The 25,316-nt window shown below is 43.9% G+C and overlaps 1 protein-coding gene across 1 annotated transcript in view; it reads right to left on the bottom strand.

Annotated features, from left to right (window-relative positions):
* Positions 1 to 25,316, bottom strand: part of LOC126026171 (kalirin-like) — a 146,719-nt gene that overhangs the window by 28,157 nt on the left and 93,246 nt on the right. The window contains exons 15-20 of the mRNA XM_049785871.1: positions 24,029 to 24,282; positions 20,224 to 20,347; positions 19,060 to 19,119; positions 4,066 to 4,093; positions 3,088 to 3,259; positions 740 to 861 (exon numbers count right to left, since the gene is read on the bottom strand). Coding sequence (XP_049641828.1) covers positions 740 to 861; positions 3,088 to 3,259; positions 4,066 to 4,093; positions 19,060 to 19,119; positions 20,224 to 20,347; positions 24,029 to 24,282 — 760 coding nt within the window. The remainder of the gene's footprint in view (positions 1 to 739; positions 862 to 3,087; positions 3,260 to 4,065; positions 4,094 to 19,059; positions 19,120 to 20,223; positions 20,348 to 24,028; positions 24,283 to 25,316) is intronic.

Raw genomic sequence — 25,316 nt, 5'->3', positions numbered from 1 at the left:
AGAGAGTAGTGGTTACTGTGGCTTGGAGATGGAGGGGAGGGGGCAAGAGTTTTCGTTTTATCAGATGAAAAAGTTCTAGGGATTGGTTGTTTACCAATGTATGTGATTTATTGTGCTTTTTAAGTTTTTTGTTGCATATCTTAATGTGTTTTATTATAGGAGTCATATTCAGAGGGACTGAGGGTGACAGGGCGATTCTGGGTGGTACTGGGGTGAACCACTAGGTATTGACAATACCTGGCAGTGTGCTGTGTGTATGGGACTGAACTCAGGTTTGTATCTGCTATGCTTGTGCTCTAACACTTGAACTGTCTCTGGTTCTTGACTGTACTTAAAATTTTTATTTTGGGGTGAGCCTCCCAGTGTTCAGGGAATCTGGGGCCCCTCCAGGCCCAACTTAGACAATTGGGCCAGTGGGTTTAATGCTAGGGCTCAAGATTGCAGCGCTGCTTGGGACCTGCAGTTCTGAGGATTCCTAAGCCACTACACTACAGAGATGGCGAAGAGCCTGAAGGGCTACATCTGGTGGTGCTGGAAAGGGTGTGGAGGGGATGTAGAAACACCTGTGATGCTGGGGTAGGTGCATATCTGAGATAACCCCTGAACTATTTCCCCAGCCCCTACCCCAAATATACTTTTAACACTATCAGATTATAACTACATCTGAGCTGGGGTGGTACATTTTAAGTCTATTAATAAAAATTAAAAAAATGCTTTGAAAAGTATGAACTGCCTGTACCTTGTACTTTCACCGTGGCTGAAGTCGACACAGTCCCGTGGTCATTGGCTGCGATGCAGGTATAAATTCCACTGTCTTGGGGCATCAGATTACAGATCTTCAGGGTGATCTCCCCTGAATCGCTGAGAGATACCAAATGGATGTTCTCAGACCCATTTCATGATGGGCCTCAGCATTATGAGATTGGTCTGAGGACAATGCACTGGCAGGTACAATCCCCAGAGCCGGCCCATTTAACCCAGTGCCATGTAACCCAGCATCAGGTCTGGTCTCTCTTCTGCCACCACCTCACAGAGCTCGTTAGTGACTACTGGTTTTTAGGTGGCTCCTATTCCTGATAGAGGAAGAAAATCGCCAGGCTAATCTCTCCAGTTTGTGAGGAGTGAAGGAGTTAAATAGGTCAGAATTAGAAGATAGATGGAAATCTACAAAGTTCTACACACACTCGGGTTCACAATATCACATAACTTGGCCCTAAAATAGTTTTAGTCTTAAAATTAGTATTCGAGAGCCCCAGAAAATGGAAAGACGAAAGAACAGACATGTTTGAATAGTTCAGATTCTACATGTGGGACCAACAAAAATATGCTGCTGAATAAATATATAAGCCAATTCCCCAGGGGAGAGTGATCTTCATGTATCCCAGTTACTGCTGCAGAGAGCCCAAGTGGGTTTACTTCAGAAGTCCCAGGTAGACCTCCTTCAGGGAGCTGAAGTCCTAGTGAATCGCAGCTCTTTGCTGAGCCCTCACTGCACACAACCCAAACACAAAACAAACTAGATGGAGCTCTGATGTTTCAGAATCCAGCCTGGGACCCTGCAGGAAGGCTTTTTACTTGCATAAACACGTAGGCATTGAGTTAGGAAATGAGGTTTTTTTTTTTTTATTCTCCATGTTTCTTCACGCAATTTTCCTAAGCATTCAGGACTCTGACTGTGTGTGCCTCAGAAGCAGAAGCACATCATTCATACTTAGCAGCAGGAAATACTGAGTGCTGGGAGGCAGTCCAGTTTAGTTTGCTTAAATCTCTTTTTTTGTAGAGGGCTCTGCCCATGACTGTGTTTTCATTTTTTCTGTCCAGGGTTTCTTAAATTTCTCCCTCACCCTCTCTTTGCACCAGAGGGAGCATGTGTGAGTGCTGTTCAAACTTCCTTGGATTCATCACACAACCAATTTTGAGTTCATATACATGTTCAGAAACCTTTCCCTGTTATCAAATTTTAGATACCCCTCCCATTATGTGACCCCCCCAATGGGGTCATGACCAAAGTTTAAGCAATGACAGTTTATGGCACAGTTTAGACTAAGTCCTTCTGTTTTCTTCTAAGGAAATTGCTCTCAGGAAGGCTTCCATACACCTATTTCATAGGAGCTAAAGGGCACAAGAACCCTGGATAACTGGGATTTGAGGACCCCATTCCTACCCCAGGTAGGATCTTTTCAGATTCTTAGGGAATAATTATGAAACAGACTGTGAGATGGGATTAAGCAAAGCTCGTAGGGAATCTGGCTCATGCTTGACTTAAAATATAAAGTCTCACATCAAAACAATGTCTTTTGTTGTGGTTACAGGTAACACAGCCTTTTCAACTTTTCTTCTCACTCTCAGGTGTGTGTCTCTGTCTATGGCCAGGATCAGATGTCAGGCTGAGAGGCAGGTGTGAGAGACTGAGATTAGCCCAATGCCCCCCTCTCAGAGTGCCATGCTGGGCTACACTTCTGTGAGCACCGGTCCTGAGTCCACATCAATGGGAATTAGAGGATGCATTAGGAAACTCTCCTGGGGATATTCTAGTGTGAGGACAATGTAGGGAGGTTACAAGTAGGTACTTTTTGGGGCAGGGGCCTTCCCATGCAGTGCTCAGGGAGCCTGGAAGTCAAGACTAGGCCTAAGAGGTCAGTGGTTGGGCCCTACAATATAATAATGCTGAGGGATGCTGGTGACCACCCAAGGCAAACCTGGTTGTGCTCAGGGGATTATATGATGCTAGGAATCAAACTTGGGGCCTCATGCCTGCAAGGCAGGTGGCCCAGACATTTGCATACTTTTCCTGGTCCTGAGAGTACATTGTTGAACTGTTGTGAGAATATACCACTGTGTGCTGTGTGTGCGCACATCTAAGGCTCTGACGTCATATGAGTACATATGTGATTGGACCTGCCAGGCCCTTTGTTTTATAGAAGGTTCCCAGGTAGCACTATTCTAGAGATTGAGACAGCAGAGCAGATCTGCCTTTAGGATGTAGCTCCTGCTGCTGTGTTGAGGTGCAGGTGTGTGTATGAGAGTGTGTGTGTGTGGGTGGGTAGGTGGGTGGGTTTGCATGCTAGCACACGGTCATTAGCTTACCAGGAAGAGATGGTGTAGGCGGCTGAGCTGTTGTCAGTGTCAAGAATGTTCTGGTCTGGACCCTTCCAGGTGATGGTGGGCTTTGGACGCCCACACACTTTGCATTGTAGCATCACTGTGTCCCCGAGTAAGCAGGTCACATCCACCAAGGGCAAAAGGAACTCTGGGGCCACTATGATTAAAACAATGTAAATTTGCATCCTTCCGATACTTAGCATCACGCATGCCCACAGCCCACTTAGCAGAAATCACATAACCTTTGGCCTAAGGCTGCAGTCATCTGTGCTTCTTTGAAAAGTGTAATAAATATTCATTGCACATAAGTTAAAAAACACAGAGAAGGGTTCAGAGCAATAGTACAGTGGGTAGAGGGTTAGCATTGCACACAGCTGACCCAGGTTCAATCTCTAGTATCTCATATGGTCTACCAAGTCTGTAGCTCTGATTCCTGAGTGCAGAGACACGAATAATCCCTGAGCACCTATCAAGTGTGACCCCAAAACAAAACAAAACAAAAAAAAAAAAAACAAAGGCATAGGGAAGCAGTTTCCCATGTTATGATTCAGATAGATATGCTGGGAAATTTAATATAAAGGACACTGTCCCTTTAGTCTTTAAACTAACAATTTAGTCTTTAAACACATAATATCTAAGGGGGTTACACATAGTAGTGCTTATGGCTTACTCCTAGATCTCAGAAATCACTCCTGGTGGGATTCAGGGGACCAGATGGGAGTTTGGGGATCAAACTCAAGGCAGCCCCATACAAAGAAAGCACCCTATCCACTGTTTTATTGCATCAGCTCCTCTCACCAAGATTAGATCCCATTCTACAATGATCTTTGTCACCCCATTTGTAGGTCACAAACACCACCTCCTGTCCAGAGCATAGATGTCCACTTCACCATTAAAAGCCCAGTAATGGCCTTGCTTTCCTTCACTAACACTGGCTCTCAATTCTGTCACTTTTTAACTCACCTTCTTGGATGAAATTGGGGTTTAAGATCTGAAAGACATAAAGAAAGAGAAAAACTACTTAAACCTCAAGGTACTTAAAGAGAAGAGGGTATTCACTTTACTGAGATAAAAGCACATATGACGCAGAGCTGGACTCTGCTACTTGCAGCCATGCATGAGATCAGTCCCTATAACAGCAGGAATTAAACATAGCTTCCCAGAGGAATCTCAGTGCTAATACACAGTCCCTGGGAATGGTCCAGGCCCAGACAGGTTGCCTAAAAACTCCCCCACCCTGATGGCCACATCTGGCCCTTCTGCCCTCTGTCTCCTTAGCTCCTTTCCTTTCTGCCTAGACACTACATTACAGCAGCTACAGCACGATACACACTACAGCAGCTTGGTGACCACTATTCTTTCCAGTGTCACCCACTTTCAAAATCAGAGCACCTGACATCCATCATATCAGAAAGGTCAGTGACATTCATCAGAAATTCTTTTCACATGTGTCCTCTCTTCCACTCAAGCCAAATTCTGCTAAAGGCAGTTTATACAGGTGAAGGGAAGAAGAAAACGTCCCAACTACGTGTAGCTCCTCTTGTCCCAAGCATCCACCTAGAGTTTGAAACCCAGGCCTTCTAGCCCAGTGTTTTTCAATCATTGTGCCATGGCACACTAGTGTGCCGTGAGATATTGTATGGTGTACCATGGGAAAAATTCCGATTTCATCTGCAATATGCAGCTTCGGCTCACAAATAGGTAGGTCTGTTTGTGAGCCAAAGTCAAGTGTTACAGACTATAATTGGCTCTGGTGTCACTGTTACACTAATAGAAGGAGACATCACAGTAGATTTTGCACTAAGTAAACAGAAGTATGAACAATTCAAAAATACTTTGTTTTTCATATAGAGTAATTATAAAATAATTTCTTTGTGCTTATTTAATTCCTATTCAAGAGAATTACTTTATATATATAGTCAATATAGGCGCAGAGTTAAATTTTTTAACATTTTCTTTTTTTTTTTTTTTTTTTTTTTTGGTTTTTGGGCCACACCCAGCAGTGCTCAGGGGTTACTCCTGGCTGTCTTCTCAGAAATAGCTCCTGGCAGGCATGGGGGACCATATGGGACGCCGGGATTTGAACCAACCACCTTTGGTCCTGGATCGGCTGCTTGCAAGGCAAACACCGCTGTGCTATCTCTCCGGGCCCTTAACATTTTCTAATGGTGGTATGCCTCATGATTTTTTTCATGAAAAAGTGTGCCTGGGGCCGGAGAGATAGCATGGAGGTAGTGAGTTTGCCTTGCATGCAGAAGGTTGGTGGTTCTAATCCCGGTATCCCATATGGTCCCCTGAGCCTGCCAGGAGCGATTTCTGAGCATAGAGCCAGGAGTAACCCCTGAGCACTGCCGGGTGTGACCCCCCCAAAAAAAGTGTGCCTTTAGGGCCGGGCGGTGGCGCTAAGGGTAAGGTGCCTGCCTTGCTTGCGCTAACCTTGGACGGATCGCGGTTCGATCCCCCGGTGTCCCATATGGTCCCCCAAGCCAGGAGCAACTTCTGAGCACATAGCCAGGATTAACCCCTGAGCATTACCGGGTGTGGCCCAAAAATCAAAAAAAAAAAAAAAAAAGTGTGCCTTTGCACAAAAAAAGGTTGAAAAATGCTGTTCTAGCCCATTGTTATAAAGGGGAGAAATCCAAGGTGGGAGCTGCCCTGTCAGGCCACTTTCTGCTGAATTTGTATTAGCTCATCCGCCTGACACCAAGAATCCACAGAAGGAAGATTTCACCCATTTTGGCAATTGCATAAATGTTCTCTCTTCTTGAGAGAAAGATTGCTCTGAAATCTTCTCCCCTCAGATCATTAAAGTCCAATTCCCAAAGCATTAAAAAATATAGGCTTCAGAGTCTGAGAAAGCAGTCTAGCCTTTGTTGGACAGCATACTATAGCACTTAGTTGAAACCTCTCAGCACCTATCTCCTCTACTATCAAACAGGGCTAGAAATGCCCAGTGCAGTGCTATCATCAGAACAAAATGAAATCATGTATGCCAAGTACCATGCCCCGGGCCTGCCGAATCACAGTGTTCAATGAGTTCAATAAAGAGGAACTCATTATAATGAGTTAATAGACTATTGTTAAAGTGGCTTGTCTCTACCAATAGTTTATCTTACAAAATTTCCATAATGAACTCAGAGAGACTGGGAAGAGAACTCAAAGGGCTGAAGCACACATTTCAGCCCCTGAGCACTGCTGAATGTGGCCCCCAAACGAAACCAAAGCCAGAAAGCCCACAAACTTCACTGGCCTCACTCTGCCCCATGAACCTTCCTGCATTTGCATGTTGCATGGAACATGCTCCCTGTGTGTACTTAGCCAGATGGTATTTCCTCCACTGTGTTCCCCTTGACAAACCTACTGCCCTCTCCCACAATAGAGTGTTCTCATAAAGTGACTGCAGAGAATGGTCATGCTATGTTCTAGGTCTGAGTGTTAAGCCCTCTGGATCTCTAGGTCCATGGCCACTGCAGATCATCTGCTATCTCCAAAGTCCACTGAGTTGCTCAGCCCTTGTGTCAGTCATTACTTTTCCAGACCTTGGGCCTGAGTCTATGGCCCAGATACTTTGCTTTGTGATGGCTTTGAAGGCATATGGCAGTGGGCTTGAGAGCCGCCTCAGGTGAGTCCACGTATAGCCAGGCCAGGGGAACACCCCAAGTTAAGTTCCCTTGATTCCCGGAAACTGATCTCTGACAAACCAAACCATTCTGCCGAGTTCTAGAGAGCAGACAGAAGAGGACCTGGGGTACCTGGTCAAAACTGCTGCTTTCCCACACTTAGGGGAGCCCCTTTGTGTGGAGATGTGGGATTATGTAGGGTGTGGGGGAAGGATTGATTGAGATAAACAACAATAGAAACAGCCAGTAAACTTGCTGAGTGGCCCATCTCCTTAGGTTTGTGAAGAAATCCATGATACCCACTCCAGGTTTAGGTGTGGTGGGGGACACCTTCCATATCCATCATTCTGTAGTTAGAGAGAGGACACAGATGTCCAGCAGTTGTGTTTTTTTTTTTTTCACAGGGTGTGGAGGCAGAAGGTGTCCCCCATTCACAAAGCACCTGATCCTGTGGTCTAATCTGGGCCTTGACAACTTTCTGTGCATACAGAGGTAGTAAGATATAGCCCTGCCCTGCAATTTATAAAATGTCATCTGAATTTAGGGTAATTTTTTTCCTTACCTAATTTGCAGTATTTTTCACTTTTATCATTTTATGTAAAAGGTTTTGTTAATCGTTAGGAGGCCATATCATCCACAGTGCTTTGGGGACTATGTGGGGCCTCTTGCATGCAAAGCATGTACTCCAGCCCATATATGCAGATAAGATTATAAAGGGGAAAATGTCAGAAGCAGAGCTCTTAAGCTTTAGACTCTTCAAGGAAAGAACCCTACGTTAGCTATATTTAGCACTCTAGCCCAGGGACAAGGGCACCACATTTATTTGTTAACTATCTATGCAATGAATAGTTGACCTCTTTCAGTGCTCCCAACAGCTGGTTCCTAAGAATGAAACTGAAAATTGGATCAAAAGAGTTATTTAATAATTACTTCTGAGAGTACTGTGGGTTACATTTGACAGAAGCTGTTTATTTTTTTTTTAACCTCATGAAATACAGGTACTAGGAAAAATGATGAAAACTCGTGACTCGCAGAGCGGAATTTTGGGGGCAGTTAGTACAAGAGTGATGAGAGAGTTCTGAGTCTAGGCACACTCTCCTGTGCACTCTCGCTTGTTCTCAAGCAGCTGGGATCTGTGTCTTATTTATCAGTTGGGAATAAAAATTGCCACAGAGGAGCTGTTGGCGGGAAGCACTCTATTATTGGATGGAGATTTATTGCTCCTTGGTTAGGAGGTGAGAGCAGGGTTGGGATGAGGAAGGCTCTCATGGGATCATTTCAAAAGGAAGACAATGAAAAAGCATTATCAAAGCATGGCACCTGGCTAGAATCAATCAGCAGCCTTAAATAAACAAAAAACGACTCTCATCTCAGTCTCTCTTATGTCCAACGTCTGCTCAGGAGGACTCAAAAGGGAAATACTGGCTCTCTGGAGGATCAGGTTGGGTGTCTCATCCTGATGCTTTGAGGAAGAGACAAATGACAAATAGAAGAGATATGTGGCAGGTTCTTGTGCTCTATACTTTCCAGTGAGGTTTCACAAGCCTTTACTGGAGCTGGAGTCTAAACTGTAGCATGAGAATTTCTTGCCTTCTACCTTTTTCTCATCACAGCCCCAACTATGTAAGCTTAGCTTATATAATTAAACTCATGAACATGGGTACAACTAAGAATCTTTTTTTTGTTTTGGCACTACAAGTGATTGAACACAGGACTTCAAACATGTAAGGAAAATGATCTCCAACTAATCCATAGTCCTTTTTCTAGTTGGTCCTAGACCTAGCTGATCCTAGACTTGATTAGGGTTAGTAGGAGAAAAGGGTTGCCAATAAGGCTAAGGTAATATGGAAGATATTTGAGGACAAAATTGGGCCTTGGTTCGACCTTGTCAGCCTAAGAATTTCTGATAATGGTAAGAAAATTCTGGATTTAGTACCAAGGTAGAGTTGGCATAAGCTGCTCACTAACTTCTTCATTCATTCCCCAGAACCTAGGATCAAGTGTTCAGTGAGTATTACTTTTGTTTCCAAATGAGAGGGGAATTTGACTAGATGACTAGAACCAGTGACAGAGTACCTGAGGGCTCTTTCCACCTAAGTCAAAGCAGGGTATTGAGGAAATCTTGGTGAAACTTTGTTTTTTGTTGTTTTTGGTCACATCCAGTGACACTCAGGGGTTACTCCTGGCCATGTGCTCAGAAATTGCTCCTGGATTGGAGGACCATATGGGATGCTGGGGGATCGAACTGAGGTCAGACTTGGGTCAGTATTGTGCAAGGCAAACACCCTACCGCTATACTATCACTCCGGCCCTTGGTGAAACTTTGTAAATGTTCACAACTATCTGCTCCCCTTTTCTACCAATCTCATTCTCCATCCTGTTTCAACCTAACCTTCTTTCAACTCCATCAAAGGCCAAGAGCTTGGGGAAAATCCATATTTATGTTGGTTTCTTTTTCATTTTTGGAATAATCCTGGAACTGTTCAGGGCCTACTTCTAGCTCAGGGATCACTGCTAGCAAGGCTTAGGGGACCATATATAGTGCTGGGGATTGGACCTAAAGCAGTTTCATTCAAAGCAAGAGCTCTACCCACTGTACTATCTCTCTAGCCCTTGTACTGGTCTTTTTTTTTTTTTTTTTTTGGGTCACACCCAGCAGAACTGAGGGGTTACTCCTGGCTCTAAGCTCAGAAATTGCTCCTGCCAGGCTCATGGGATGCCGGGATTCGAACCATTCTCTGTCTCTGTCTCTGTCTCTGTCTCTGTCTCATTCTCTGTCTCTCTCTCTCTCTCTCTCTGTCTCTCTCTCTCTCTCTCTCTCTCTCTCTCTCTCTCTCTCTCTCTCTCTCTCTCTCTCTCTCTCTACCTCCCCATCTCTGAAGCAAACCAGAGTATAAACTTGAGGAAGATCTTGGTTGGCATATAATTATCTTTGTATGTGTGATATATTTTTCCTATGGACTGAAAGGCTTATGTGTTTGGTTCACTACTACTGTCGCAGAGTATAGTACAGTGCCTAGTGCATCAATATAGATGTCAAATCAACAGTCATCTAAATGGGTGGGGACCTAATTTGAGGGAGGAAAGTTGGGAAAATGTCTTGTTATGAACTTGGAGGGTTTTCCTGTTCCCATAGATCAGAAAGATGACTTGCTCTGGACTCCCATTGGTCAGTAATGATTTCTTGTGCCCCCTTCTTGTCCAGAGGTTGGCACCTCTAAAAGATGACAACGGATCCTGTGCTACCATCTTTCAGAACTTCTTCCCTGCTTGGATCAGAATTGTGAGACCTTTAGAAGAGTAGCCATTATTTCATTGCCATTGTTTCATGCATTGTCCAGTGTGTTTTTCAGCACAGAGAAGAACAATAAAGTATTTTGATTCAAATGGGTAGAAAAGAATATAGGTCTTCTGCCATCATGTCTTATGAGCATGGATGGTGTGTGCGAGTATCTGAGTTCCCAGAGTTAATCACAAGCAGCAAACTTTGTTTTGTTTGGGGGCACACCTGGTGATTCTCGAGGATTACTGATGGTTCTACATTTAGGGATAAACTTGGCAGTGCTCATATCACCATCTGGAATGCCAGAGATCAAATCCATGTCCGCCATGTGCAACGTCAAAACAGAGCCTTACTAGAGTTTTGGCTCCCAGCAATGAGATCATTTTTCTGTTTGTTTGTTTGTTTGTTTGTTTGTTTGTTTTTCGGTGAAGTTTGGGAATCTGCATAGATACAAGAAAGGAAAGATGTGGGAATCCAAGATGGTAGTGAGAAGGTAAGCTGGTGACAGTATTTGTATGATATATAAATGTGTTTGTGTTTTAGCGGTACAGGCTCTTGCTCTGGGAGACCAAACTGCAAAGGGAAGGGACTAGCCAACACAGGGAGTGGGGAAGAGTTGCATAGGAGTCTGGTTTCACTTGAACCGGCAGAGGGCAGCATATACTCCCTCTCAGGCAGGCAGGAATCCCATCCACCCAACACACGACCAGCTAGGCCTCCATCCACTTCGTTGCTTCTTTCTGGAGAGGAAACTAATTCGTTTTCCTTATTTTTCTTCCACATTGCAGAGCAGTGAATGATTGAGAATTGGAGGTAAAGGAAACCAAAACTGGCACGTTGAGCTCTGAGAAGATTCGGGGGCCACACCCAGTAATGCTCAGGGTTCGTTCTTCGCTCTGCATTTGGGAATATGGGATGCTAGGACCAGAATGCAGCTTGGTCCTGTGCATAGGGCTGAGGACTGAGCCATTAAAAGGATAAAAATGAGTGCAAAGATTTGCAATTAAAAAGAGAGGGGGAAGGAAACAGCAAACTGTTCTTGCTTGTGGATGTCTGGATTTTGGCACAGAACTGAGAGTGAGGGGCAGGATCCTTCTTTGTGGAAGTCCAGGTTTCAATTTATTCCAGAGGAAATTACCCCATTTTGTTTTCTGAATTCTTCAACACCAGTCAGAAAGCAGTTCAAAACAATTTATCCAGAAAAATGCATAGTGGGTAGGACATTTGCCTTGCACACTGCTGACCCGGGTTCGATCCTCGGCATCTCATATGGTTCCATGAGCCTGCTGGAGTGACCCCTGAGTACAGCTGGGTGTGGTAAAAAGAAATGAATTAAAAGGAGGGATTTTGGAATACTATAAATTATTTTTACTACTATTTTAAACTACAATACCTCCATAAAGTAAGTAAATAAGATGAGGAAAAAAGTTAAAAATGGTTATAAAAGGGAGACAAAGAGATAGTATAGCAGGTAGGGTGTTTGCCTTGTACATAATGGACCCAGGTTGCATCGCTAGCACTCTAAGCCCTGCTAGGAATGATCTCAAATCCAATGTTCCTAAACCAACTTAGAGTTACCTAAAAGGATCCAAAATATCTATTTTGGATGTAAAATTGACTACAATTTTTAAAAATCTGTAATGCAATACCACCGACCCAAAGAGTAGCAAAACTGGATTTTGAATTAATTCCTACTTCATTTTCTTCAATAATGATTTTTATTTTTCATCTAATTGTAATAGAACTGCTTTAAAGTTCTCAAATGTTTAAAATTTTTAAATAATGTGTTTCGGGGCTGGAGAGATAGCATGGAGGTAAGGCGTTTGCCTTTCATGCAAGAGGTCATCGGTTCGAATCCCGGCGTCCCATATGGTCCCCCGTGCCTGCCAGGAGCAATTTCTGAGCATGGAGCCAGGAGTAACCCCTGAGCACTGCCGGGTGTGACCCAAAAAAAAAACCACAAAAAAAAAAAAATAAATAAATAAATAAATAAATAAATAAATAAAAATTAAAAAAAAAAATTAAATAATGTGTTTCTTACCAAAGTTGAAGAACTTTAGTCTATAGTCAAGTTCTTGGCTTTTGTTGGTGCCTACTCCTGACAGTCTGGTCCAGGTACATAAACTAGGTTAGTGTGTGAAGCCCAAACATAGGTGAACATAGGTACCTATGTTTATATATGTGAAGCCCAAGATGTGCACACAGACTTCAGGGAAAGATCGTGAACACTGAGGACTGTTACTTAGCCTTTCTGTACACCACCAAGTGAATAATGCTAATAGCATCCAGTACTGTTGCTACGGGAGGACTCAGCTCAGAACAACATAGGTTGGAAAGGCTTTTTTATTTAACATTAGCGAAGGCCTGAAAGGGTGTTTAAATAGCATTGGGTGGATAAATGAATGACTGCATCCTCTGCTACAACTAGCATGATTCTTTGCTAGGTAACATAGACATTTAATCAGACCTGCCTCCTTCCATGCACCTGGGACTCAGCCCCATGTGACTTGGCCTTCTGTGCTTAGTGTTACTGAATCTTGTTCAATGACTGGATTAGGCAATCACACCAGTGAACCTGGACAGCATAAAGGTGTGGGAGAGAGATGTTGATCTTTATTCTTTCAGTAACTGGCTCTCTGAACAGCTTCTCCTGGATCAAGAGCACCTCACGGTCTTACAACTATAAAAAAATAAAACATGTGAGAGGCCTCCGGGCAAAGGGAAGGGTACCACATGACACACAGAAGTGAGTATGTGCTGAGTAACTGTGTGGGCCTGAGAAGCATCCTCAGGTATATCTAATCGTGTGACTATGCTCCCTTTTTTTCAACTCCTATGACCAGACTCCTAAGTCACTATGAGGCCAAATAATTACTACAACAGTCAAGGGATTACATTTCTGCTGCATTTGCTTTTTGTTTTGTTTGATTTTGGGGCCACACCTGCAGTGCTCAAGGGTTACTCATGGCCCTGCACTCAGAAATCACTCTTGGCAGTCTTGGGGGACCATATAGGATGCCAGAGAAATTCTCTAATAAGCAGAGATGTAACATGGCAGGACCTGAACCTGACTCTCCTTTGAGCAGACTTGCTCCACATCACAGGCCATACCTGGCCTTCTAAATGCTCTTGCTAGAGACCTGCTCTTTATTTACTTTTGTTTTGGGGATCATGCCTACTGGTGCTCAGATGTCACTCTTGGCCCTGAGCTCAGTGATTACATTTGGTGATGCATGTAAGGAAAGATGTGCCTCTCTGACCCATGACCCGCTCCTTTTATTGGTTGTGGAACACACGTACTCTGAACCTGTCCTCGGGAAGAAGAAAAAAACCCATCTTCACAAGGGTTGTTAGGAGCAGAAAGCTAAATTGATAGGAACATGCAGTGGCAGATGTTGTATTTCTCAGGGAAAAAAGGCAACTTCCCCAGTTCTGTACCTTCTCATAATGGAGTTTAAGTGGAGTCAACAAGTGGAGTCAGCAGATGGATGACAAAAAATATTTTGTAAAAGAAGAATGGGACACTTCATTTTATCGTCTTCAAAAACTTTCCATAAAAATATTCATTTTGTAAAATGCAGAAATAGGCTCTAGTGGAAACACTGTTGATGCCAGACCATCAGATGCATGACAGGGGGATATCTGACTTCTCAGAGAATCTGGTCCAGTTATTTGGAAGCTCTGAGTTGGGGACAAGAAACCAAAGTAGCAGAGCTAAGGCACAGCTACTTCTTCCGAGATATGGAAGTGGGGCTTGGTCTTGGAGAAGGAAGGAGGATTCAACATGAAATACACCCTTCCCTCTAACAGAGAGGACACTGGGGTCCAATCTTAAGAGGAGCTGTGCTCTGGCTGTGGCTGCCTTGGTTTCTGCAAAGCAAAAAGCAGTAGCATGGAGTAGTATCTCCCACTTCTGTGTCTGTCCAGTTTTGTACAGAAGCATCAGCAAAGTAAAGTCCTATCATACATTAGAGCTAAAATTTGCTCAAAGGACAGACACAAACACTATTTCCTGGGAACTGTGTAATTCCTCACATTGAGAGCCCAGGTTCTGAGAAGTGCAATGACCCAGTCTCCCAGCTGGTGGTTCCCATTACAGACAGCAGCTTTCTGGCTCCAGGTCTGAATTCTTTCCGTGGGATAGTGCCTTTGTGTGGTTTCTGCCTGTCACACTTCAGCCTTGGAAAGCTGGAATGGCCAAAAATGATTCTTCTTAGTTGAGAAGAAACCTTGAATGACAAACTCACCAGAAAAATTGGTACTAGAAGGTCAGTCTCTTGCTGGCAATGATCTGTAGATTTATTTTTGGGGGTCCATACTGGGTAATTATCAGAATTTACTATTGGCTTTGTGCTCAGGGAACCAATCATATGTGGTGTTGGGAATCAAACCAGTGTCAAAGGAAACACCCCCTGCTGTAGTATCTCTCAAGTCCCTAAGGATCTGTAGATTTAAACTAACCTGAAAAGGGATGCTCTCAAGTGAGAAGCAGGAAGATTCAAGATAATGTGGGCAAGATAATGGCTGGGGAAATCAGAAAGTATTCTCAGTTTTCATACACAAACACATAATTTCTGCTGCGTTGTTTGTTTTTTGGGCCACACCTGGCGGTGCTCAGGAGTTACTCCTGACTCTGCATGCAGAAATCACTCCTGGCAGTCTTAGGGGAACATATGTGATGCCAGAGACTGAACCTGAGTGACTGCATGCAAGGCAAATGTATTACCTACATCTTAAATAGACAAAGCTGGGGTGGGTAGGGGTGGAAAGTCTGGCAGAGTTAACGTTTGGTGGGCAGAGTTTCAGTTAGGGATGATGAAAAAAGTGTTCTGAAATGTTCTTATGAGGACACAACACAGTAAAGACATTTAATGTCACTTGAAAATGGTTAAAATAGTAAATTTCATGGTCTAGGGAATACAAAGTAAAGGGCACAGGGTTGGCAAAAAGTTTCCAAAGCTCCAATGGCTAGAATGTCTTACTTTACTTTCTTACTCTAATTGGAAATTTCCTTTACTTTACTTTCTTACTCTAATTGGAAATTTCCTCCCCAATTAGCCATTTTCAAGAGTGTTCTTTCCCTTGTTTCTCAAAACTCTACAAGATGACAACCTAGGGTTTACTATAGAATACAGTCCCCTTCTGGGCTCCCTGAATTACCTTGTGGCTGGCACCATAGTTGAGAGACTCTTAGTATGGAACCTGGGTCCTGCAAGAAGCTAGGGCAGTGATGGAGTCTTTTAAGAATTATGATGATCTTTTACTCTGGTAGACTGCCAGCATGGCATCAATTTAAAAAAATAATTTGCATTTAACTAATTGACTTGACATAAGGTTTGGTCAAGAATCTCTTTACAGACAAAGGTCCAAGTTTCGAAGTGTGTAGACCTTTCCAACCCTAGTGTGAATGATACAGGCAGTAACAGTGCTGCAGGTGGAGGATCCTGAAAGCTTTTTAGCAGGCCATGGAGGTGGACACTTGCTAGCCTGACTTCTTCAAGAAATCCTGCATAGCTTAGAAAGGATCCAGACTTCTTAGAATTGCCTCCACCCTCAGCTTGGGGCTCAAGGTAGACACTGAGGAAGGGACAAGGGTGAGAAAGTTGACCAGTTGCTATGGGATGCAGGTTGACCACCATACCTGTGATTTGGTCAGTAAAAGGCAATCAATGGTCTAAACTGCAACAGGGAAAGTGAACAAACTTGTTCTTAACACCAAGTCAGATTTAATTTCCAGCCTGCCTTTTTTTCTATATGAAAACACCTCTTATCTATAATAATCCCTGAACCATACAACTATCCAATGCAAGGGAAAGAAGTGGAATGATATCTGTACCCTGTCTTTTCTAGAACAATTCTGAGATGTGGCCACAGGTCAGTAGCAGGAAAGGGATCACAAACCGAGGGAATCTTCGAACAGCGATGGTGTGATCAGCATGAGTTGGGGCTACACTGGAAAAGGCTCACACCAGGTCTCTGCAGGGAAGGGGAAAGATCAAAGACTTGGGAGCACAAGAATATCCCCTTATACGACTTGGGGTGCTTAGAAAGCCGTGGGAACCCAATTTCTATTATGTCCAGTGCTTAATTTTTCTCTTACAAGGATGTGCCCATGTACTTCCCTCAACATAGGGGCACATGGGTCAGCCATGGTGGCAACAAGCAACTGGTCTGTAAGAGAAGACCCATGGACTTCCCCTTAAAGGGACTCTTCAACCCACCCAAGAGCAAAGCCAAAATGATGTTTCTGGTATGGAAGGAGGAAAAATACACCCATTCATTGCCAGGCATGAACTCAACATGGTCAAAGGTGTGTCAGCAGGAAAGATTCAGCACAGGGCAGGAATGGCCTCACAGGGCTCCGATTTCAGTTGGGGGTCCAGATACCGGCTGGTGGCAAAGGCCATGTCCTTCCAAGCACCATCTCTCATAGAATTATGTGGTATTTAGTCTTAGAAAGACTGCAGGCATGAATAGAGGCCTGTCACAAGACCTAAACTATCCACTGAATAGCCAGAGGCCTTCAAGAGGTGGTCTGCTCTTGAGTTCTTTAAGTCAGACTGGAAGGCACAGATCTCTTCAGCAAGTACCTTCTTCTGCAACATCACGGAGGTACAGTTCTACTTACCTATCCCTGAATCTGAAATGACTCAGGGTGCAGACCAAAGATACCTGTACTCCTTCAGCATCAACGTCCACACTCAAAACTGATTTCAAGATAACAGTGCAATCCTAACGAGCTGGCTGCTTCCTAGAAGAAGCCAAGGCCTTCTGTACACCTGCTACTGAAGCTCGGACTCCCCAGTGCATATGCAGCTTTCATTCACAGCTCCCTGAAGAGCTTCTGTCAGTGGCATTTCTGCCTCAACAATTGTACCTGAAAACTTTGAATATACAGTAACTCAACATTGACATTTTGACATTCTAGTGTTTCTTCTTAGAGTGCCTACCTGGCATTCATTTCACTCAGCACATGTAAAGAGTTGCAAGTCCTGAATAAGTAGAAACCTTAGAAACACATGTGTTTTACAAAACAGAGCTAAGGAGTACATATTTGTATGCATGTGTGTATATATGTACACACATATATACACATACACACACAAATATGGCTTTTTCAATTGAAATGTAAAATAGACTGTATGATCATATAATCTTCTCAGAGTATTGCTTAGCCTCATAACTCTGTCCAACTCATTTTTATTCATCTTCTTCATTTAATTTTTGATCCTTTGGACCACACACTGCTGTGCTCAAGGCTTACGCCTGGCTCTGTGCTGAGGGATCATCCTGAAGGTACTCAGGGGATTATAGGTGGTACCAAAGCTCAAAAACAGGATTAGCTGTGTGCAAAGGAATAGCCTTAACCCCTGTACTTTCATTCAGGCCCCTGTACTACTTATCTTTAAACTAAACTATGGAAAAGTCACCCTTTTCTCTCTTCTCTACAAAAGCAAAAAAATGTTCTAAATGTTCTAAACTTCATTCTGAGATCAGATATCTGGCTTTCTCCCTGCTGCTGCCTGGCTTCCTATTGCTGTTTGCAAGATGTCATCTAACTCATGACACTTAGGCCCACAAATAAAGATATCTCTGGACATTTACCAGCTAACTGTGGACCCAGGGAAGTTGGCATTTATGCAATAAAATACATGTAAAGCTAAGCCAGAGCCAGCCAGACCTTTTCATTCTTTGAATATATCCAAGCTACAAATACCAGCTCCACTTCCTCCCACAGTGGAGCACTGCATTGACCCATCTCTGCCAGGTTCAGCTCTGTGGCAAGATCCACAGCCCCAGAGGACTATTTAATTCTGGCAGGATGCTCACCTTCCACCACTTCTTTCTGGCCTGGTTGAGCTCAGCTGGCTTCTGGCAAAATCAATGGCCCCTTCTCAGATTGCCCTTCTTGAGTTTTGTGGTAGTTGCCACAATAAGGTGGTAGATTTAATTAGAATAAAAACTCCATCTAGTTAAATGACAAGCTTAAAGTTATAAAATGAAATAGGATAAATTCTCTAAACTTTCAAGTAATACCTTGGTGGTAAGGGGGTACACACAGATATGTGTAAGTCATTTCAATTTGATTTGCTATGAAAAGAGAAGAGAACAGAGAAAGTCAATTCCTCATTTGCACTGATTCTTCAGGTTATTTCTGAAGCTCGTAGTGATGAGCCACATGAAAATTCTCTCTCTACAGTCAAGAGAAGGTTCTAGAAGGAGATGGATGTTGCTTGAATGTTCTTCCAGGAGGGGGTATTGGTGCTATTCCCACAACCCAGCAACCCAAGAGTGTGAGAAAAGTCTCTGGACAATGTTGTCATCTGCCCCTTTCCAGGGCACCCTACACCCAGGCTTTGGAAGAAAGGGAGGCCTTTCCCAAAGCTGCTCCTCCTCCTCCCAGGCAGGAGCAACGGTTGCCTGGAGCCTGGAGGCAGGGCCAAGGCAGGGTCTGCAGTTGCTCCCATCACACATCCTACATTATCAGTCCACTGTACACAGTAATTAGGGGCCAGCTCACCTGCACACTATATTTTGTGGAGCCTTGGGAGAGGAATAGGTCCCAGTTAAAGAATCAGACAGGGGTGATAAAGAGAAAAGAAAAAGAAAAGCAGAGGAGGAGGGAGAAACGAAAAAGAGGGAGAAACTCTTGCCTTTCTACAAGAAACCAACTACTGATTATAATGTTGTTTCCACTTGAACAAAAAGTTCTAAGTGTCCAGTAAGGAAGCTGGGTATTTTCAACCTAAAACCCAAATCACTGAAATGAATATATTAAGCAAGTATTCAAGAAAACCAGATGTTTTTGTTTGAAAAAGACAGCAAGGCAGAGATTTTCCTTAAAAACCCAGATTAACGGAGAGCTACACATGTGTATGTACATGTCTATAGGTGTCTGTGTCTGTGTGTGCATAATAGTATGTGGCTAGAATATGCAGAGATGCCCCTCCCTCACAGATTCTCTATGACTAGCTGATATTCAGCAAGGTCATGGCTATGGTACACATTTCAAAAGACAATCATTGTAGGAAATAGGACAAGATCTGCTTCTACCTCCATGCTAGTATTAGGGTCAAGATCATCACACTCTGATTCCTCGGAACTGTTCGTCTCCTTGGTGGGCAGCATGAGGAAAGGGGAAGAAAGAGAACACAGTTAGAACATAGGCAGGCTTGGCTAGAGAAGGAGGAGCACTTGAGAAGCATGGGCAATGGGAATCCTGGCAGAGAACAACACCCTGGGTGCTTTCGAGCTGGGGATGTGGTCAGCATGGGCGCAGCATGCTGTTTTCAGGAAGAGAAGGCTGGGACCCTGGGCAGCAGCTCCTCTCATGGGAAATAGCAATGAAAGCAACTGAATGAAGCATGATAGACATGGCTGAAACTTCTCCTCTGAGAGGCAGGCTTGCCCAGTTGGGGGTGAAGGAGAGGTTACAATTTCTTTTCCCAAGAAGGACATCAGGATCAGTCTCAATTGTCTGATTTTGCTCAGGAATAGGGGGAAAATGTCAGGGAGCTAATGCCACTTTTCTGTCACATTAGCTAACATCACATTAGCATCATGGTCACATGATCTGGACACATGGTCTGGAGAGCCCCAGTTAGAGGAAACATCACATCACTGCAAGGGCCTAGCAAAGCTTAAAGTCAGTGTGGTAGGATAATGGGTGATTATTGAAAAGCAGTAACAAGGACTTCACCCATGAGCTTCCTTTCTCTACTACTATGCACAGGCCTGAAAGTGATGGTGTCTGAATTCTGGGGAAAAGAAATCAAATTGGATTGAAGACACAGTGGCCAGTAAACTCCCAGCCGCAGCCTTTATGGGGTTGTGGCATCTAGAAAACATCCCTAATCTCTTTATCCTGCATGTATTTCTCCAACCTGGAATAGGGAATGGGTAGCATTGAGGGCTTTAGTATGAACCAAGCATCTTGCAGTTCTCCAAGAATAATGCTGCAGATAATTTTGCTATAAAACATCTGCACAGTATAAAGATAAAAAAAAAGAGAGTGATACTTACTTATTTTAATTGAAGTTGCCAGGAGAAATAAAAAATAAAAAAATAAATTGATCTTGCATGCAAAATCCTGCTAAACTTCCCCTCTGGTTTCCACACTAGGGAATAAAATATCCCCATCCACCCAATTGTCTTGTAAGAAGGCTGCAGAGTGGGAGTAGATGAGAGTGGGACACAGCTCCAGAATACCTTACTCACTTTAACAGAGACTTTGTTGCCCAGAATATCCTTGGGTTTACGAGGCCCTGTGGCTTCATTTTTACCCGTGTTCTCCACTTCTGCCCGCTTTCTCATGCGTAGAGTATGCCATGAACATGACTTCCTGTTGTACCAAAAAATGCACCAATCAAAATGGCAGGTCAGGGCAGAGTGAGGTGGTGGGTGGGCTCACCACCCTTGAGTGAGTCAGTAGGTAAGATGCTCCAGTCAAGTCCCAGCTTCTGAGGCCCCAAACCTGCACACCAGCTCTCATGGTAGCTGGCAGCTGATCTTACCTCCAACTGGATCTGAGTGAGGATGAACTCTGACCCCTCCCATTAGATGTACAAGTTTGCTTTGGATTGTTTGAGGAAAACCTGGGTAATTAAACTCTTCCAAGGGAAACTTTCACTTCAGGTTAAGGACTTCCTTTTTTATGAAGGGTGTGGTGGATAGGAGAAATAAGGGATAGGAGGCTGAGGTAATGAGGTAAGGTTAGGAAGACAAGGAAGCATACTTTGCAGGGAGCCACTGGCACTTTCATGGGGTCTGATCCAAAGACTCAAAAGGAGGTTTCCATCACATTCTTTGTGTTCACTCCTAAATGCTGTAGTACACACACACACGCACACACACACACACACACACACACACACACACACACACACACACACACACGGGGTATCTGATTTAGCAAAAACAGTGTAGCTTGTATCATTAATATGGAGACTTTAGGATGAAGAGACTCTAGAATTGTCTTTTTTTGTTTGTTTGTTTGTTTTTGGGTCACACTGGTGGCACTCAGGGGTTACTCCTGGCTCTGAGCTCAGAAATCGCTCCTGGTAGGCATGGGGGACTATATGGGATGCTGGGATTCGAACCACCATCTGTCCTGGATTGGCTGTGTGCAAGGCAAAAGCCCTAATGCTGTGCTCTCTCTCCAGCCCTGCCCTAGAATTTTCTTTCTGAGAGAATACCCAGTCACAGAGAGGTGAGGTGGCAATGCTCTAACTTCTTTCTTCCCAGAGGGAGGATTGGGAGCTACTTCTTCATAGGTCTGCTCAAAACTGAGCTCTTGAGTTCTTCACATCAAAACTTAAAGACAAAGAAACTAAAAGTAAAATGACAACCAACATATGGAACCCAGAAGAGGTGTCATCAATTTCATTTGTGGCAATAGTTTAAATTATTTTTTTAATGATTTGGAAGAAGTTACAACTGGCTTCCTCTCTGTGTCCTTTTGTCACATGTTGGTCTCTGCCTTCAGGGCCCACCCATGAAAAGAGCTTTCATTAAGGGAGAGAGAAACATATGAAATTTAGGAAGCAGGAGAATACACCAAACAAACCATATCTTTTCCACAAAACTCCACAGATGTCAGGAGTTGGAGATTGTTATAAGGGAAGAATGCAAAAATATATCAGAAATTAACACATATACTTGATAATTAACCCTTGGTGAAGGAATGAGCAAGAATTGTCCATGTTTGCAACTGTTTAAGATAAACGGTTTGGGCTTCTAGGTAGGAATCTCTTGATCAGACCCTTCATACCTGCAGGACAGGCCAGTTCTCTCAAACCCCCTGCCCCAGATCCTTGCTCCAATGGTCATGTCTGAGTGGGAGCCACTCTGGGAGTTAACCCTTTGTTAGATAGTATCCCTCTGTTCACTCTGCAATCCCCACTCTTTCTGAGGCCAGGGCAGACAGCAACGGGTGTATGTGTGTGTGAGAGTCCATGTGGGGCTGGTGTATTTCTATGTTTCTTATAACACTTTGGGTCAGTCATAATGCTTGGTGAAGAACTAGAAATGTTATAATGTGCAGAAGAAAACTCAAGGCACACAGGACGCAGGACAGGTTCAAGTTCATAATCTTCTTCCCAGAAGAACTCGCCATCAGGATTTGGTGGCGCTTCCATCTCCTGGTCACAGAGGTTAGGCACTGATGTGGAAACGGGATTTCAGTGGCATTTATCCTGCTGGTATCACAACCAACTCTGACCCCCAGGGTAGGTGTAGGCCCACCAGGGGAGAGGGGTGAAAGTTCTCCACTATCAATGCTGACACCCTCAACTTCAGTGCAGATGGGGCCTTGGCTTCACTCCGCCATCCTTAAGCAAGAACAGCTTACATGAAACCCAACGAGCACTATGCAGTCAAATCTGTTATTTTCCCACTGTGATGCCTCTGGGACCATCCCTTTCTTGAAAGGTGTAAACAAATAATGGGAGAAGGGAGTGATTGAGTGTCTGAGCAATTAGGTCACCAATCCTTAAGTGTCACAAAGCCTTGACAGGGCTTTATCTCTAGGGTTTCTTCTTTCATTTCTTTTCTTTTTTTTTTTTTTTCAGGGCTTACTTCTGTCTCTGCACTCAGGGATCATGCCTGGCAGTGCTCAGGGAATCATATGGATCACTGGGGATCAAACCTGGGTCATCCTTGTGCAAGGCAAACATCCTTATTTCTTACTTAAGGCTCTGGCCTCTCCCCAAGAGTTCTTAAAGGGCTTTCAAACCAAGTGTCTTTAGAATCAGATGAGGCGACTGCCTTAGGAATCACTCTTGGTTTCTAGTTGGGCTAATGGTACTTGGAAGGGTAGGGTGATGTTGGCAGCTTCTATCCCTGAGCCACCATGCCAATAAGGCATGGTTCTGGGGTGCTTCTGCTTAGGCAGCCTCTGGGTTGCTTCTAGCCTGGGAGGATACACTGTAGAAGGGCACTCGTTGTCATCCCACATCAAGGCTTTTCACTGAGCTTTCCCATCTTGCAGCCCCAGAGAGATCAACAGCGGGTGTTTAAAAGGGAGAAGGGTTGGGGTTGGCACATTAGCCACACAGGGATTCTATGTGTTTGTGGGGGGACAAGTTGCCATGGTACTCAACCAACTCCTAAAATTCAGGAAGAAAAACTAAAGGAATAGTTTGCATGTGTGAAAATCCCAGTATGGTGAAATGGGGTGGGGTTAGGGGTGGGATAGGTCAACTAGTCTTTAACCTCATTAAAACATGCTCATGGTGAAAATTTATTTTACATATTTAAAATAGTACATTTAAAATTATTAGTTACATTACAGGTACAAGGATGACCACTGTGACTCTCCATTGTATCATTGTATTGCACGACCTGACTTCATCCATAGCGGTTTTTCTTTAAATAGTGCAAAATACTTTGTACAGGAATGTGTTCAGAAGGGGCTTCGCAACCAAAAGAAAGAAAAGAAATATCTTACAAATGATCATGAACATATATTAAAGTGACAGGGGAGAGGGGACATTAAAAAAATGTTACAATCTGTACAGAGGAATTGCCACAGACAACCAAAAAGTCCCCTCTCTCTAGAGAGCAGCAGCGGGCCTCTGACCCACACAGGTCTGGTATGTGTACTAAGATAATTTTTTGGTGTCAATAAAAAATATATATATCAGTAACTTAATACAATATAAATAGAAGTCCAGTCCAGTGAGTCCTGGTGGGTGAAATGGAGCAACGGAAGGCAAGCCTTTTGTCACCTAAGGTTTCAGTAGGGTGTTGTTCTTAATGAGGGGAAGAGAGAAAAATAATTAACAAAATCATTAACAAAAAGAAAAACCATGACTGCCAACAAACAGATCTGAGCCCTCACCATCCTGGCTGCCATGCTTCGTGGAGCTCAGCACCCGGCCAGCTTGAGGGCCTTTGTTAAAAATAAGCAGCAGGATAAAATGCCCTACTATGTGTTTGCCAATTTTTTGTGTGTTCTTACTTCTGAAATTATTTTGTTTTAATCCACATTTGCCTTTCCCAGGGAAGCCAATGAGGCACTTACTTGATGCTGCTGTCACTATTTTCTGTGGCTGCTGTGGCTTTGGTGAGGGGTGCCAGGATGCTTCCTGGGACCCAGCCCTCAGCGGCGGGGGAGTGATCACTGGCTGGTTGGTACACCAGGAACATGTTCTGCTGATTGACGGCGAGGACCTGGACCACCTCCCCTTGGCTCACACAGATTTCATTCTCCTTTAGTGCATAATAATCTTTGACCACGGCCATAGAAGAGGTTCCACTGCAGCTGCTCAGGTCACTCTGTTAGGAGAGGAGGGGAGGGCAAGGGAACAAAAGAGGGAAGGGAACACATGGAAAAAGAATGTGTCATATGACTTGACCTGCAACCCAACATGGGCCTAAATGCCTCGCACTGTAGTATAAAGAGCAGGCATAGGGGTATTTGGAGCAATGAAATGATATTCATTGTATTTCTTAACTTTTGGGGAACTTGAGGCCCATATCCAGTATGATGCGCAGGGATCTGGTCTGGGAGTCTTTTTCCAGAACACAACTCTTCCACAAGCATTCTCTGACTAACAGAAGGAAGTGTTATAACAGGGATATGTTATTTCCGGGTAGTGTGAGGATGGGGCAAAAGCCAGGTCAGAGGTCACAAACCCCCAATAGCAAGAACAGACCCTTTGATATATATTGGGGGGGGTCACACCCAGCAGTGCTCAAGAGTTCCTCCTGGCTCTACGTTCAGAAATAGCTCCTGGCAGGCTCAGGGGACCATATGAGATGCTGGGATTCGAACCACTGTCTTTCTGCACGCAAGGCAAATGCCTTACCTCCATGCTTTCTCTTTGGCCCCTATATTTTTCTTTCCTTTCGAAAAAACATCAGTCATACTCCACATTATTCTTTAGTTTGTTTGCCTGTTTGTCTTGTTTTGGGGCCATAGCCAGCGATGCTCAGGGCTTACTTTTGGCTCTGTACTCAGGGATCACGTCTGATGGGCTTAGGAAACCACACTAGATGCAGTAATTAAACCTGGGTCAGCTGGTTCAGGAAGGTAAACAGCCTACCAACTATGCTATCACTCTTGCCCCTTACTTTACCTTTTGACCTTCTTTGCAATAGAAGTAACAATGAGGGTTTTTTTTCCAATTCAAAGTCAAGGCTGTGACCTACTGAGAATCAATTCCAGATAGATTCCCTAGTGTGTCCCACCACCTTCATGAATACAAGAAGTACTGCCTTTCTACCTTTCCACAGGACTCTACACCAGGGGAGCTGCTTTGAGAAATGGTACTCCTGGGAAGGCCTGGGAGCAGAGCGTGGGAGCACCA

This window comes from Suncus etruscus, chromosome 13 (assembly GCF_024139225.1).
Source record: "Suncus etruscus isolate mSunEtr1 chromosome 13, mSunEtr1.pri.cur, whole genome shotgun sequence".
Taxonomy (NCBI): Eukaryota; Metazoa; Chordata; class Mammalia; order Eulipotyphla; family Soricidae; genus Suncus; species Suncus etruscus.
This window is presented reverse-complemented; position numbering and strand designations above follow the sequence as displayed.